The sequence below is a fragment of the Scyliorhinus torazame genome, chromosome 10, assembly GCF_047496885.1.
Source record: "Scyliorhinus torazame isolate Kashiwa2021f chromosome 10, sScyTor2.1, whole genome shotgun sequence".
Lineage (NCBI taxonomy): Eukaryota > Metazoa > Chordata > Chondrichthyes > Carcharhiniformes > Scyliorhinidae > Scyliorhinus > Scyliorhinus torazame.
Genome location: NC_092716.1, coordinates 185,568,577 through 185,583,163, shown reverse-complemented (window position 1 = coordinate 185,583,163; position 14,587 = coordinate 185,568,577). Strand labels below are relative to the sequence as shown.

Sequence of the window (14,587 nt, the reverse complement as noted above, 5' to 3'; positions counted from 1 at the left end):
TCAGGGACCCAGTCTCTCAGTTATAGGGTCAGGGGCCCAGTCTCTCAGTTGTCGGGTCAGAGACTCAGTGTCTCAGTTATAGGATTAGGGACTCAGTCTCTCAGTTATAGGGTCAGGGACCCAGTCTCTCAGTTATAGGGTCATGGGCCCAGTCTCTCAGTTATAGGATCTGGGACCCAGTCTCTCAGTTATAGGGTCAGGGACCCAGTCTCTCAGTTATTGGGTCAGGGACCCAGTCTCTCAGTTATAGGGTCAGGATCCCAGTCTCTCAGTTATAGGGTCAGAGACTCAGTCTCTCAGTTATAGGGTCAGGGGCCCAGTCTCTCAGTTATCGGGTCAGAGACTCAGTGTCTCAGTTATAGGGTCAGAGACTCAGTGTCTCAGTTATTGGGTCAGGGACCCAGTCTCTCAGTTATAGGGTCAGGGTCCCCGTCTCTCAGTTATAGGGTCAGAGACTCAGTCTCTCAGTTATACGGGAAGGGTCGCTCAGTTATACGGGCAGGGTCTCTCAGTGCCTCAGTTATAGGGTCAGGGACTCAGTCTCTCAGTTATTGGTTCAGGGACTCAGTGTCTCAGTTATTACGGGCAGCATCTCTCAGTGTCTCAGTTATAGGGTCAGGGACTCAGTCCCTCAGTTATTGGGTCAGGGACTCGAGCTACTCAGTTAGAGTCACAGACTCAGTCTCAGTTGAAGTGTTAGGGATTCCGAGTCTCTTAGTTATAGTCAGCTGGTGAGTCACTCTCCAGAGATTTCCCAGCTCCTGTCCTGCTTTACTGACCATGATGCCTGCTCATTGCAGAAAAGCATTTATTGACCTCGCCTCCCTCGTCCTTTTCCTCTTTACTTTTTTTCACAATGCTTTTTTACCCGCCTGCCACTGGAAACAGTTTCTCTTTATTTACTCTATGAAAATACTTAAGGATTGAAACAACTTCCTCTATTCAATCGGCCCTTACCTTTCACTGCTCTAACGAAAACAGTCCCATCTTCTCCAGGCGCTTCACATAACTTAAATGCTTCTTCCCCGTTATCATTCCCGTAAATCTCCTCTGTCCTCTCTCTCAGACATTGGTGTTATACCTAAAGTAAAGAGGTCAGAATTGACCACAATATTCAAGTTGTGGGCTGAGATTTGGTATAGCATTCTTGCCTTTGCCGTGTATTGCTTTATTTTTAAAGTCAAACTACGTTATGTTAAGTATCTCATCAAATGTCTTTTGAACAAATTTCTCAACTTGTCCTGCCACCTTCGATGATTTGTATAATGGTCTCTCTGCTCCTGTCACCCCTTTAAGATTGTGCCATTTAGTTTATATTGCCTCTCCTCATTTCCCCGACTGAAATGAATCACTTCACACTCCTCTGAGTTAAATTTCACCTGCCATCTGTCTGCCCATTTCACCAGCCTGGCTGCCTGTATTCTCCTGAAGTCGGTTACTATCTCGATCATTAATATATATGAAGAAGAGCAATGGTTGCTACCCAAACCCCTGGTGGACACCTCGGTATATTTCCCTCCAGTTTGAAAAATAATTGTTCATGGCTTCTTTCTGCTGTCTGTTCCTCAGCCAATTTTGTGTCCATGCTGCCACTGCCTCTTTGATCCTCTGGCTGTTAAGTGGTCTTTGTGTGAGTGCCCATCTGTCCAGATGGCACTACTACATTCATGGTGGTGCCCAGACCCATCAGCCTACTCCAAGGCATGCACAGCATCGCCAAGAAGCCTCAATGTACTGTTCTCGTGACAGTGTAAGCAACACATCCTCTGACTTAAATAAAATATTCAAGTGAATGCAGTATCCAAAATTAACCCCAAGCTGATTGAAAGCAAAGAGCAGAGAAGCTATTGGCAACAAATGCTTAGCAGATGCATTAAGTGATGAATTTTCCAACAAGTCTTCTAGAATTAAAGAAAAACTCCTTAAACAGGACAGTTTCTCCCATCAAATACCTTTCTAAGATTATTCTCATAATTAGTTAAAGTTCTGTAATTAATGTCTTAAACTTAAGTAAAGACAATTACAAAGATTTGCAGACAGAGTTGGCTATCATGGACTGGGAAAATGGATTAAAAGTTAAGTCCGTGGATAAGCATTGGCAGACACTGAGGGAATAGTCCATAATTATCAACAAAGATATATTCCATTGAGAAAGAAAGATTCTACAAGAGGGATGAGCCATCTATGATTAACTAAAGAAATTAAGCAGAGTATCAAATTGAAAATAAAGGTGCTTGATGATGTGAAGATTAAGGACGGCCAAAATATTGGAAACCAGCAAAAGCCGACTTGCAAAAATTAAGCGGGATAAATTAGAACATGAAAGTAAACTAGCAACAAATATAAAATCAGGCAGTAAGATTCTACAAGTATATGAAAATGCAAAGGGTTGTTCAAATAAATATTGGTCCTTTAGAGGATGAGGCCATGATTAATTGGGAAACCAGGAACGACAGAGACTTTGAACAAATATCTGCCTTCAAACAACAAAGAACAAAGAAATGTACAGCACATGAACAGGCCCTTCGGCCCTCCAAGCCCGTGCCGACCATGCTGCCCGACCAAACTACAATCTTCTATACTTACTGGGTCCGTATCCCTCTATTCCCATCCTATTCATGTATTTGTCAAGATGCCCCTTAAATGTCACTATCGTCCCTGCTTCCTCCACCACCTCCGGTAGCGAGTTCCAGGCACCCACTACCCTCTGTGTAAAAAAAAAAAACTTGCCTCGTACATCTACTCTAAACCTTGCCCCTCTCACCTTAAACCTATGACCCCTAGTAATTGACCCCTCTACCCTGGGGAAAAGCCTCTGACTAATCACTCTGTCTCTGCCCCTCATAATTTTGTAGACCTCTATCAGGTCACCCCTCAACCTCCGTCGTTCCAGTGAGAACAAACCAAGTTTATTCAACCTCTCCTCATAGCTAATGCCCTCCATACCAGGCAACATTCTGGTAAATCTCTTCTGCACCGAATCTAAAGCCTCCACATCCTTCTGGTAGTGCGGCGACCAGAATTGAACGCTATACTCCAAGTGTGGCCTAACTAAGGTTCTATACAGCTGCAACATGACTTGCCAATTCTTGTACTCAATGCCCCGGCCAATGAAGGCAAGCTTGCCGTATGCCTTCTTGACTACCTTCTCCACCTGTGTTGCCCCTTTCAGTGACCTGTGGACCTGTACACCTAGATCTCTCTGACTTTCAATACTCTTGAGAGTTCTACCATTCACTGTATATTCCCAACCTGTATTAGACCTTCCAAAATGCATTACCTCACATTTGTCCGGATTAAACGCCATCTGCCATCTCTCCGCCCAAGTCTTCAAACAATCTAAATCCTGCTGTATCCTCTGACAGTCCTCCTCGCGATCCGCAATTCCACTAACCTTTGGTCGTCTGCAAACTTACGAATCGGACCAGTTACATTTTCCTCCAAATCATTTATATATACTACAAACAGCAAAGGTCCCAGCACTGATGCCTGCGGAACACCACTGGTCACCGCCCTCCAATTAGAAAAGCATCCTTCCATTGCTACTCTCTGCCTTCTATGACCTAGCCAGTTCTGTATCCACCTTGCCAGCTCACCCCTGATCCCGTGTGACTTCACCTTTTGTACTAGTCTACCATGAGCAGCATGGTAGCATTGTGGATAGCACAATTGCTTCACAGCTCCAGGGTCCCAGGTTCGATTCCGGCTTGGGTCACTGTCTGTGCGGAGTCTGCACATCCTCCCCGTGTGTGCGTGGGTTTCCTCCGGGTGCTCCGGTTTCCTCCCACAGTCCAAAGATGTGCAGGTTAGGTGGATTGGCCATAATAAATTGCCCTTAGCGTCCAAAATTGCCCTTGGTGTTGGGGTGGGTGGGGTTACTGGGTTATGGGGATAGGGTGGAGGTGTTGACCTTGGGTAGGGTGCTCTTTCCAAGAGCCGGTGCAGACTCGATGGGCCGAATGGCCTCCTTCTGCACTGTAAATTCTATGAAAATGAGGGACCTTGTCAAAGGCCTTACTGAAGTCCATATAGACAACATCCACTGCCCTACCTGCATCAATCATCTTTGTGACCTCCTCGAAAAACTCTATCAAGTTAGTGAGACACGACCTCCCCTTCACAAAACCATGCTGCCTCTCACTAATACGTCCATTTGCTTCCAAATGGGAGTAGATCCTGTCTCGAAGAATTCTCTCCAGTAATTTCCCTACCACTGAAGTAAGGCTCACCAGCCTGTAGTTCCCTGGATTATCCTTGCTACCCTTCTTAAACAGAGGAACAACATTGGCTATTCTCCAGTCCTCCGGGACATCACCTGAAGACAGTGAGGATTCAAAGATTTCGGTCAAGGCAACAGCAATTTCCTCTCTAGCCTCCTTCAGTATTCTGGGGTAGATCCCATCAGGCCCTGTGGACGTATCTACCTTGATATTTTTCAAGACGCCCAACACCTCGTCTTTTTGGATCTCAATGTGACCCAGGCTATCTCACACCATTCTCCAGGCTCAACATCCACCAATTCCTTCTCTTTGTTGAATACTGATGCAAAGTATTCATTTAGTACCTCGCCCATTTCCTCTGGCTCCACACATAGATTCCCTTGCCTATCCTTCAGTGGGCCAACCCTTTCCCTGGCTACCCTCTTGCTTTTTATGTACGTGTAAAAAGCCTTGGGATTTTCCTTAACCCTATTTGCCAATGACTTTTCCTTCGTGGTGGACAACGCTAAAAGCATTCCAATGATAGTATAAATTTCAAGGAGCAAAATGGAGTGAGGAACTTTAATAAATCACTAGATTGATCACAAGAGAATAAGTGGTAGGAACATTAATGGGACCAATGGTTGACAAGATCCCTGGACGGCTCAGTGGGGTGATTGTGTGAAGTTTGCACTTTCTCCCCGTGTCTGCATGACTTTCCTCTGGATGCACTGGCTTCCTCCCACAGTCCAAAGATATGCATGATGTGGAGATGCTGGCGTTGGACTAGGGTGGGCACAGTAAGAATTCTTACAACACCAGGTTAAAGTCCAACGTTTTTTTTCCGAATCACTAGCTTTTGGAGCGCAGCTCCTTCAACAGATGAATGAAGAGATGGGTTCCAGAAACACATATATAGACAAATGATAGTGCAAAGATATAGAGGTTAAGTGGATTGGCTATGCTAAATTGCCCCTTATGCAGGTTAGGTTAGGGGGTTATTGGGATGGGGTGGGGGAGTGTGCTGAGGTGGAGTGCTCTTTCAGGGGGTCAGTGCAGACACGGTGGGCCGAATGGCCTCCTTCTGCACTGTAGGGATGCTATGACATGGTGTCCTTCATCTGAAGGTCTTAAAGGGAGTGGCTGTAGGGATAATGCATGCATTGGTTGTAAAATTTCAGAATTCCCTAGATTCTAGAAGGATTCACCAGTTTGGAAAACTGCATGTGTAACATCTGCAGTTCAAAAATGGAGGGGGACAGAAAGCAGAAAACTAACAGCTGTCATTGGGAAATGCTGGGATCCATTAGAAAGGAAGTGGTAGCAGGACACATGGAAAAGGGCGGCACGGTAGCACAGTGGTTAGTACAGTTGCTTCATAGCGCCAGGGTCCAGGGTTCGATTCCCAGCTTGGGTCACTGTCTGTGCGGAGTCTGCACGTTCTCCCCATGTCTGCGTGGCTTTCCTCCGGGTGCTCCGGTTCCCTCCCACAGTCCAAAGATGTGCAGGTTAGCTAAATTGGCTGTGCTAAATTGCCCTTAATGTCTAAAATGGTTAGGTGGGGTTACGGGGATAGGGTGGAGGTCTGGGCTTAAGTGGGGTGTTCTTTCCAAGGGCCGGTGCAGACTCGATGGGCCGAATGGCTTCCTTCTGCACTGTAAATTCTATGTAAATAAAATTATAATAAAATCAAAGCAGGCAACATGGTTTTATGAAGGAGAAAGCATATTTGACAAATTTATTCGAAGGTTCTTTAAGGATGTAAAAAGCAAGATAAATAAAGGGAAACCTTTATGTAGCGTAGATGTATTTCCAAATTGTATTCAATGAGGTGTGAAATAAAAAGTTACTGTATAAGCAAGACCTCATGGTGTTGAGATTAAGATATTAGTATGGATAGAGGATTGGTTAACTAACAGGTAACAGGGTCAAGGGGTCATTTATAGGTTGGCAAACTGTTCAAATGTCCAAATCCCGACCTCTGACCGCCAGCATCTTACACCCGACCCCCACCTCGGATCCCAGACCTTGGTCCCATACACCCCCAACCTCTGGCCCCCACCACCAAACCGATCGCCAACCCTGTCATCCAACCTCCAACCCCCACACCTCAACCTCTGACCCCCCACCCTGATCTCCCACCCCAACCTCCAACCACCCCCCCCCCCAACCTCCATTTTGAATCCTTCAATACAGGCTACTTTCCCTGCCAAAATGGCATTCTATGTGACTTTGACAAACGTAAAATTTTCCTCTTTGTCCTTCCCGCCCTGTCTGCAGCCTTGACACGGTTGACCACACCATCCTCCTCCAATGTCTCTCCACTGTGGTCTAGTTGGATGGGACTATTTTGACATGCTCCCATTCTTATCTGTCCAATCATAGCCAGAGAATAACTTACAATGGCTTCTCTTCCTGTTTTCCATTATCTCTGGTTTCCCCCACGGATTTACTCTTGTACTCCTGTTAGTTCTAATCTAACTGCTCCCCCAAAGCGACATCATCGAAGGTCACAGCGTTAGTTCCCACATGTTTGCTGATGACACCCAGCTCTACCTCACCACTGCCTCTTTCGACTCCTCCATTGTCGCTAAATTATCAGACTGCTTATCTGATATTCACTACTCGATAAACAGCAATCTCCTCCAATTGGGTATTTGGAGGACTGAAACCATTGTTTTTGGTCCTCAATCCAAATGTCGCTAACTAGCTATCAACTCCATCCCTCTCTCTGGCTACAGTCTGAGATTATGTCATTCTGTCTGCAATGTTGGTGTCACATTTGATCCCAAGATGAGCTCTTAACCCTCATCATATTCATCATATTCATGTTGCCTATTTCCACCTCCGTAACAATACCAGTCTTTGCACCCCCCCACCCCCTCATATCAGCTAACCAGTTGCTGAAACCCTCTTACATGCCTTTTTACGTCTAGACTTGACCATTCTAATGCACTACTGGCTGGTCTTCCACATACTTCTCTCTGTAAACTTGAGGTCAAACCAATAATTCTCAGCAAATCTTGGATGCTCTGTGAATTACACTGATTTCAGGTCAAGCCATGTCTTGACTTTAAAATTCTCATCCTTTGCTTCAGATTCTCTGGAGTCACTTCCACCCCCACAACTCTCCAATATGCCAGCATTTCTCTAATTGTGGCCTCTTGTGCATTCCCAATTAAATTGCTCCACCATTGGTGGTCGTGCCTTCAGGAGCCTATGGAATTGCCTCCCTGCACCTCGTCGCCTCTCAGCCATGCTTTTCTCCTTTGAGACATTCCTTAAAACTTGCCTCTTTGACCAAGCTGTTGGTCACCTGACCTGATATCTCCTTATGTGGCTCAATGTCATACTATGTTTAATAAAGCTCCTGTGAAGAAGCGAGAGAACTTTCATTACTTTAAAGGCACTTTCTAAGTGTAAATCATTGTTGTTGTTCACATTAGATGCGCATAATTGTGTCAATGTTATGATACCCCAGTTGTGAGCAAGTTTTGTTTTTTCAGTTCCAGGGTGGAGTCTGGACCCTCGGCCCAGGTCTCTGTGATTATCTCATGACTATGGATGTGATGCTGTGCACGGCGTCTATTTTCAATTTGTGTTCCATCAGTGTGGATAGGTGAGTACTTCTCAAATTTTCAAACATTGTATCCTAACTTGGAACTTTCAGACTTACCTCTCAAAGCCACCTTGAGGCCTGGTGAAACATTGACAGAAGGGCCACATTGAAAATTAAACAGGGTGTAATTCTCCGGAAAAAGTTTTAACTGTGGTAGTGAGCGGGAATTGCCGCGAGCTTTCCGGCCCTCGGCCCAGCGAGGCCGCAATGCAATTCAACATTAATTGGTCCACTTAACGAGGCTCACCAGCCGATTCGCTGGGACCGCGCTTGCCAGCCCCCCGCTAACAAGGACGAGCAGCACTTAAGCTGCACTTGCTCAGCCAACCCCAGCCAGCTTGCAACAATGGTGCCCAGAAGACCGGCCCCAAGATTCAGATATGCTAACCTGGGGAGACTCCTGGAAGGTCACTGATCTACCGGCGGGGCAGCACGAGTGAGTAGACGCCAATGCACCCCCCCCCCCCCCCCCCCACGACCACCACCAAGGGAGCATCCACCCTCCAACTCCCTCCACCCCCCCTCCCCCCACCCTACCCCACCCCACAACCCCTCCTTCACTCGCCCTCTCCTACCACTGCGAAACACACGTGTGGCTAACGATGCCCTCTCTATGTCTCCTCAGGAAAAGTTCTCCCATAATCGTCAAGAGAGGGCCCAGACTGGCGCAGATGTCCACACATAAGAACCCTCACCTCATTCGAGGAAGGGGCCCTGGAGGTGACTGGTGTGGCCGAGACAGATCGGTTAGTCACATGGAAGCTGGCGGACCTGCAGAGGTGAGGAACCACCGAGCTCCAACAGGAGTACCTGTCAAACCTGAGTTGTTATTGCCTAACTGACTGACCCATCCCTTCTACTGACCACATGTCCATCTTCCTGCAGGTCCTCCAGGCGACAGCGCGGCCCATCCTGGGCGGTCCCCTCTCCTGACTCCGAGGAGAACATCTCGGAGGAGAGCTCCGAGAATGCAACCGTGGTCGCAGCACAGCTGCCTTCACCACCCTCCACCAGCGCAGATACACATACCTCGGTCGGACATGTTAGTGGATAGGTTTCTGGGGCACAATGTGGTGAGCACCACACCGCTGTTGATGCTCATGAGGTGGAGGCAGGAACTCCCAGGCGAGACAGCACCCGGGAGGCTGCTGGATCCCAGGACCCCGCTGGGTCCCAGCCTGATGCTGAATCTGTGGAACAGGATTACCCGGAGCTGATGGAGACGATAGGGACCAACCTAGGCGTTCAGAGGGAGGTATCCGCGTCACTCCAGCAGATCCATAGCCACTTGGCGGAGTCCCAGAGGCTAGGGGTGCAGGAGATGTCACTAGCAATGCATGGCACCGAGGCCAACAGGATGCTAGGGTGGCGACCGCAGTGGCGAGCCTGTGCATGATGTAGGCACCATGAGTGAAGTTGTCCAAGGCATCGCGCAGTGGGTGACGGCCATGGCTGAGGGTCTCGGCAGAATGTCCGACTTGCTGGGTGATGTCACCCAGTACCAGGCTGACATTGATGACATTCTGCGGGACATGTCCCGCTCTCAGATGGGCATGGCTGAGGCTCTGCGGAGCTTGTCCCAGTCGCTGGTGGGCATTGCTGAGGGCGTCGGCACTATGGTGCACACCATGGGGAGCCGCCAGGGCCGGCAGAGCCAGATGATGCAGGGGCAGCAAGGGCTCGATCCAGCTGCCCCTCCATCCCAAGGAGGACCCCAGGGCCTTATGGACACCGACCAGGAGGAGGGGGCGCTGAGTGCCAATCTGGACCTGTCCCATGGAGTGGTAACGGTGGGCACCAGCTCCCCCGAGTTCCACCACTCTGAAGTATTTGCATCTCGCAGTCAGCACACGGGGCAGGTTGGCATGTCTGTGCATGTGCTGCCAAAAAGTGAGCCGGGCCCTCTGGCATGGAGCCCCCAGAGGACACCCGTCAAGGGCATCGAAGGCCATGGGACGATGTAGGCAGATGGCTGCCTCCATCTCTGATTTGCATTCTGGGAAAGCACCTAAAAGTAGTGGTAGAGCTAGGAGGGCAAAGCACGTTGAGGATAACTGAGGGCACCGGGGAGGGGGAGGGCAGATAGGTAGGGGGAGTGGGGGTTGGGGGGATGAGGGGGCAGCACCATTGGGAGTGGGGTTTGTCCAACACATAAAACACCTTTTCGCAAAGCAATTATGATGCCTCTGTCATTCCCTTCCGCAATGCGGGCTGACCCCCGGACCCTTTGCTCATCTCTCTTCCCCCCCCCCCCCCCCATCCCCGTGGCACTCGCCCACTCTCTGACTGTGGACAAGTCCTCGGTGCTGTGTCCCATCCCCTGTATGTTCGGATGTTGTGTCTGTGGTGTTGTCTCCTGCAGTGTTCAAGCACAGTGTTCAGGCATCAAGGTATGATTGGCATCTATGAAGTGATAACTTAACCACGATTGCCAATTCTCTATTAGCAATCGCAGCCAGAGACCTCGGCAGTCGGTGGCGGTTATGGGTGGCTGTTGGGGTAAACGGGCAGCGACAAGGCTTGGCCCGGAACTGGTAAATGATCCAGGGGTTGGCATGGTGTAGCTGCGAGCGGTTGCCCCCCCCCCCACCCCCCCAAATGGCGGCCCATCCCCACGGACGGTCCCCCAACCGAGCACTGGGGTGGCAAGCCCAGCACACCCGGGCTCTTTGCCTGTGAGCAGAGATGGCTACTCACCTCCTCCGCTCTCCACAGAAACTCTTCCACCAGTTTCACGTTTTTCAAAAGGAGTACTAATCGGCGCCAGCGTGAGCACTTGCTGGGGAGGCCGCTGAATGACTGGAGGCTGGTGGTTATGGGGTCACTCCCGTTAACTGTATGGAAATGGGGCTTAAGTGGTGATAATTGGTTTCTCGCCATGCTATGGCGAGATCCCAATTTAACTTACGGGAGTGGGCCGGTTGCATCGCAAACTGTTTGGCGCCTGGCACGGATCTCGTTTTTGGTCTCTCGCGTTATTCAACGGCCTCGTTACGCTTGAGTGAGAGTGCAACAGTGCCGGAGAGTCGCGCTCACAATCTCTTGGAGGTTACAAAGTTACAAGCCACGCGTCCAGGAATTAAAGATTAATCTTAAATGCAGTGTTATGATCAAAACTCGGGGGAAAACCATTGGGATATTTTTTTTTTTTAATGGTGTTGCCTGTCATGTTCTCTGATATTCATATTTAATCATTATAAAAATCTTGGAGATGGGACAAAAGTGCTGTTTGGCCACCTTCGACTGTTAGAAATAGGAAGCCACGTGATGGAACCTCCGAGAAACCATGTCCAGCCAGAGTGGGTAATTAACCTGCCGAATTTAGCAATTTGGTCAGGGATGAACTCCCACCCCTGAGGTCACCAGCACTGAAATGCGGAATGTTCCAGGTCTGACAGCGTTGGAATGAAAATGTTAAGAAGCATTTGCAACTCCTCAGATACTGAGGCATGGAATTCCTGCACGCAGCATGATTTGGACAATATTCAGGCTGATTAGTGACATTCATGGCACAGAATTGCCAGTTAATGGCCATCTCCAACAGAGAGAATCTAACTGTCAATGGGGTGGTCACATTGGTGGTGGGAAGACAGGAATACAAAAGGAGTCTCGCGTCAGGAGGCGTGAGTTCTCCCTGAGCGTGGGCTGAGGCACAGCATGTAAGAGCTACTCAGTTGCTGTTAATACACATCTACTGTCTCCGGTCTCCAGTTATTGGAACCCAATATTTCTACATGGTGTCAGGAGTTGGCAGATTGGCACAGAGCATTGACCCACTCACGTTGGACGAAATCATCACAGATAACTTCACAAAATTTGAAAAAGGGCGTCATATCTACTGCGGTGCTAGCCTATCGGACAAATCAAAGAGTTACAGGTGTACACTCTCCTAAATTTAGCGGGTCTTGAGGAGGTTGAGAAATACGCGTCCTTTGTTTTTTAAAAGGAGGAAAAGAAGGAGGATCCCGAAATACCGCTGAAAAAAGTTCAAGCACATATGCATACCAGTAAAGAACATCATACTGGATAGACATGTGTTCAATACAACCAACTAAACATTTGAAATGTCCATTCAAATTATGGTTATATGCTGTGAATTTAAACATTCTAACAAAGAAATGCATGTTTGGCACACTCACCACTGAGTTGGTGAGAGATAGCATTGTGTGTGGCGTCCAGAGTGATGTTGTTTGCAAGTAGCTTCTTTGTGAGAAAGGTTTAACCTTGGAATCTGCCATCAGCATCTGTATGCTGAGTAATCAGCCAGAAAGAGGCAGCAAAGAGTTAGGGTGGGAACAGGAGTTTTCATGCAACAGGGCAGACCCTGTTCCAACTGCAGCCTCACTCACGGAACACAACTACATGTCTGGAATTTGGTAAACTCTGTAACAAATGTGGCAAATGGAACCATTTTGTGAAATGCTGCAGATCCAAGCCACAGCAGCCTGCCCACGTCATCAGCCACACCATAGCTGGTCAGTTCTCTAGGTTGTGGGGCACACATAGGATAAATGAATTGGCGAGGAATCAGAGTAACCAAGGTGCGGAGCCTCCAAAAAACACTTTACTGTGAGAGTGTCGAAACCATTACGGAGAAGGGTGAGATTTTCACCGCATTAATCAATGCCTGCAGCAAAGCAAAACTAAAGTAAAGATCGGCACAGGAATAAAGTGTATTGTTGAGGCAGCTGTTGCAGGAAATAAACCCATCTGCTCCACTGGATCCCAACACTCAGGTGGATATTGTGGCGTACGGCATACAAACAATCCGCACAGAAGGTGTGGTCATCCTCCACTGCACACAGACCAGTTTTCAGTTTCATGTCTTGACAAAAATGTGAAGCCACTTTTGGGTCTTTGGGACAGCGTCACACTAGGGTCAATCCATCTTGATCCAGATGTACACAATCTGCAGCAGCAGGCTCCAGAAGTAACTGAATATCAAGATTTTTTCAACTGCGACATCATTGGCATGCTACCTGTAATATGCCATATGAGGTTAATATTATGATCCTGGACCAGACCCCAACAGTTGTTAAGATACCGGATAGAAACCCCAATATCTTATTTTAATTTTGTACGGCTTGAGGAAAGGATACTTCACGCGAGGAGTGATTTCACGCACAAATAGGGATATGATGTATTAAAACAAACTTTATTGCTAACACAGTATTACTAATTTTAACATCATAAAGAAAATAGCTTTCAATTACCAGTTAAACAATGCTTAGCAATACAATGCAACAATAACCCCGAACTGCTATCTTTATCGCCACTTAAACAAAATCTATCTCAGGTCAAAATCTACTTTTTAGTACAGTTAGCAGAATCAGGAATACTTGCTGTAAACAGATGTCTTGGATAAACCGCTTTGAGAAAGACCGATCCTTCAGGAACCAGCTGCAGATTCTTGCCTGTCTCAAACCACTGTTTAAATTGCCAGCCTGAGACACTGCTCCTGCCCTGTACACAAGCAAATCTTCAACTCACCGTCTTAGTACAGCTGCTTATCTGATCTGGCCAAATCTTTAACTGAACTGTTTTTCCCAGAAACTGCTAGTCTATCCACAGACAGATATAAACTCACTGTATTGAGATCAGCTGCTTCTCTGGTCACATCCCAACTAAACTGAAAACCCCAACACCTGACTGCTTCAGCCTCTGGCTCCTCCCATTAACTATATCATCTTCCGAAAACTAAACACTGGGGGTGAGATTCTCCACTCCCGCGCCGGTTGGGAGAATCGCCTGGGCCGCCAAAATTTCCCGGGACGCCGGTCCGATGCCCTCCCGCGATTCTCCCAAGCGGCGGGAACGGCCCGGTCGAGTTCCGCGGGCCGCAGGCTGGAGAATCGCCGGAGACACCCAAAATGGCGATTCTCCGGCACCCCCGCTATTCTCAGGCCCGGATGGGCCGAGCGGCAAGGCCAAAACGGCGGGTCGACCACACCTGGTCACTGCCATCGGGAACAGCGCGCGGACGCTGGGGGGGCGGCCTGCGGGGGGGCGAGGGGGGATCCTGCACCGGGGGGTACCTCAAATGTGGGGTGGCCCGCGATCGGTGCCCACCGATCGTCGGGCCGTCCTCTCTGAAGGAGGGCCTCCTTCCTTCCGCGGCCCCGCAAGATCCATCCGCCATCTTCTTGCGGGGCGGACTTAGAGAGGACGGCAACCACGCATGTGCGGGCATGGCGGATGACGCCAGTTATGCGTCGCCGGCCGCGTCATCTATGCGGCGCCGCCTTTACGTGGGCGACAAGGCCTGGCACGTGTAGATGACGCGGCCCTGATCCTGGCCCATTGTCAGGGCCTGAATTGATCAGGATCGGGGCCGTTTCGCGCCGTCGTGAACCTCAACGGCATTCACGACGGCGCGGCCACTTCGGCGCGGGGGTGGAGAATCTCGCCCAATGTCTCTAATTATCTATTCCCCAGGGAACCTTCTTAATATAAACAAAAGACTTCAGCAAACAATACCCAAGGCTGGAATGAATTATGATCTTTTGCGATGCTTTAATTGTATCTGTCTCCAAAGGGCTACCTGCCTTTCAAATCAGGATTTTAAAAAACACGACTGCAGCAGTCATACACACTCTAACCCAGGCTTTTAACCCTTATTGCATCAACCACATATAATACAATGTATCAGAAATTCCACATTCATCACACTAGGTGATGACCACCCATGGTCTGTGCTTTTAGAAGGGTCACCCTAGTGATGAAGCAGAAAGTAATCGATGAGCTGGACCGCATGACAGCATGTGATCTC

General features: G+C 48.6%; 1 protein-coding gene across 1 annotated transcript in view; it reads left to right on the top strand.

Annotated features, from left to right (window-relative positions):
- LOC140384429 (D(4) dopamine receptor-like) overlaps positions 1–14,587 on the top strand; it is a 113,423-nt gene that overhangs the window by 30,498 nt on the left and 68,338 nt on the right. The window contains exon 2 of the mRNA XM_072466117.1: positions 7,706–7,818. Within this exon, the coding sequence (XP_072322218.1) occupies positions 7,706–7,818 (113 nt within the window). The remainder of the gene's footprint in view (positions 1–7,705; positions 7,819–14,587) is intronic.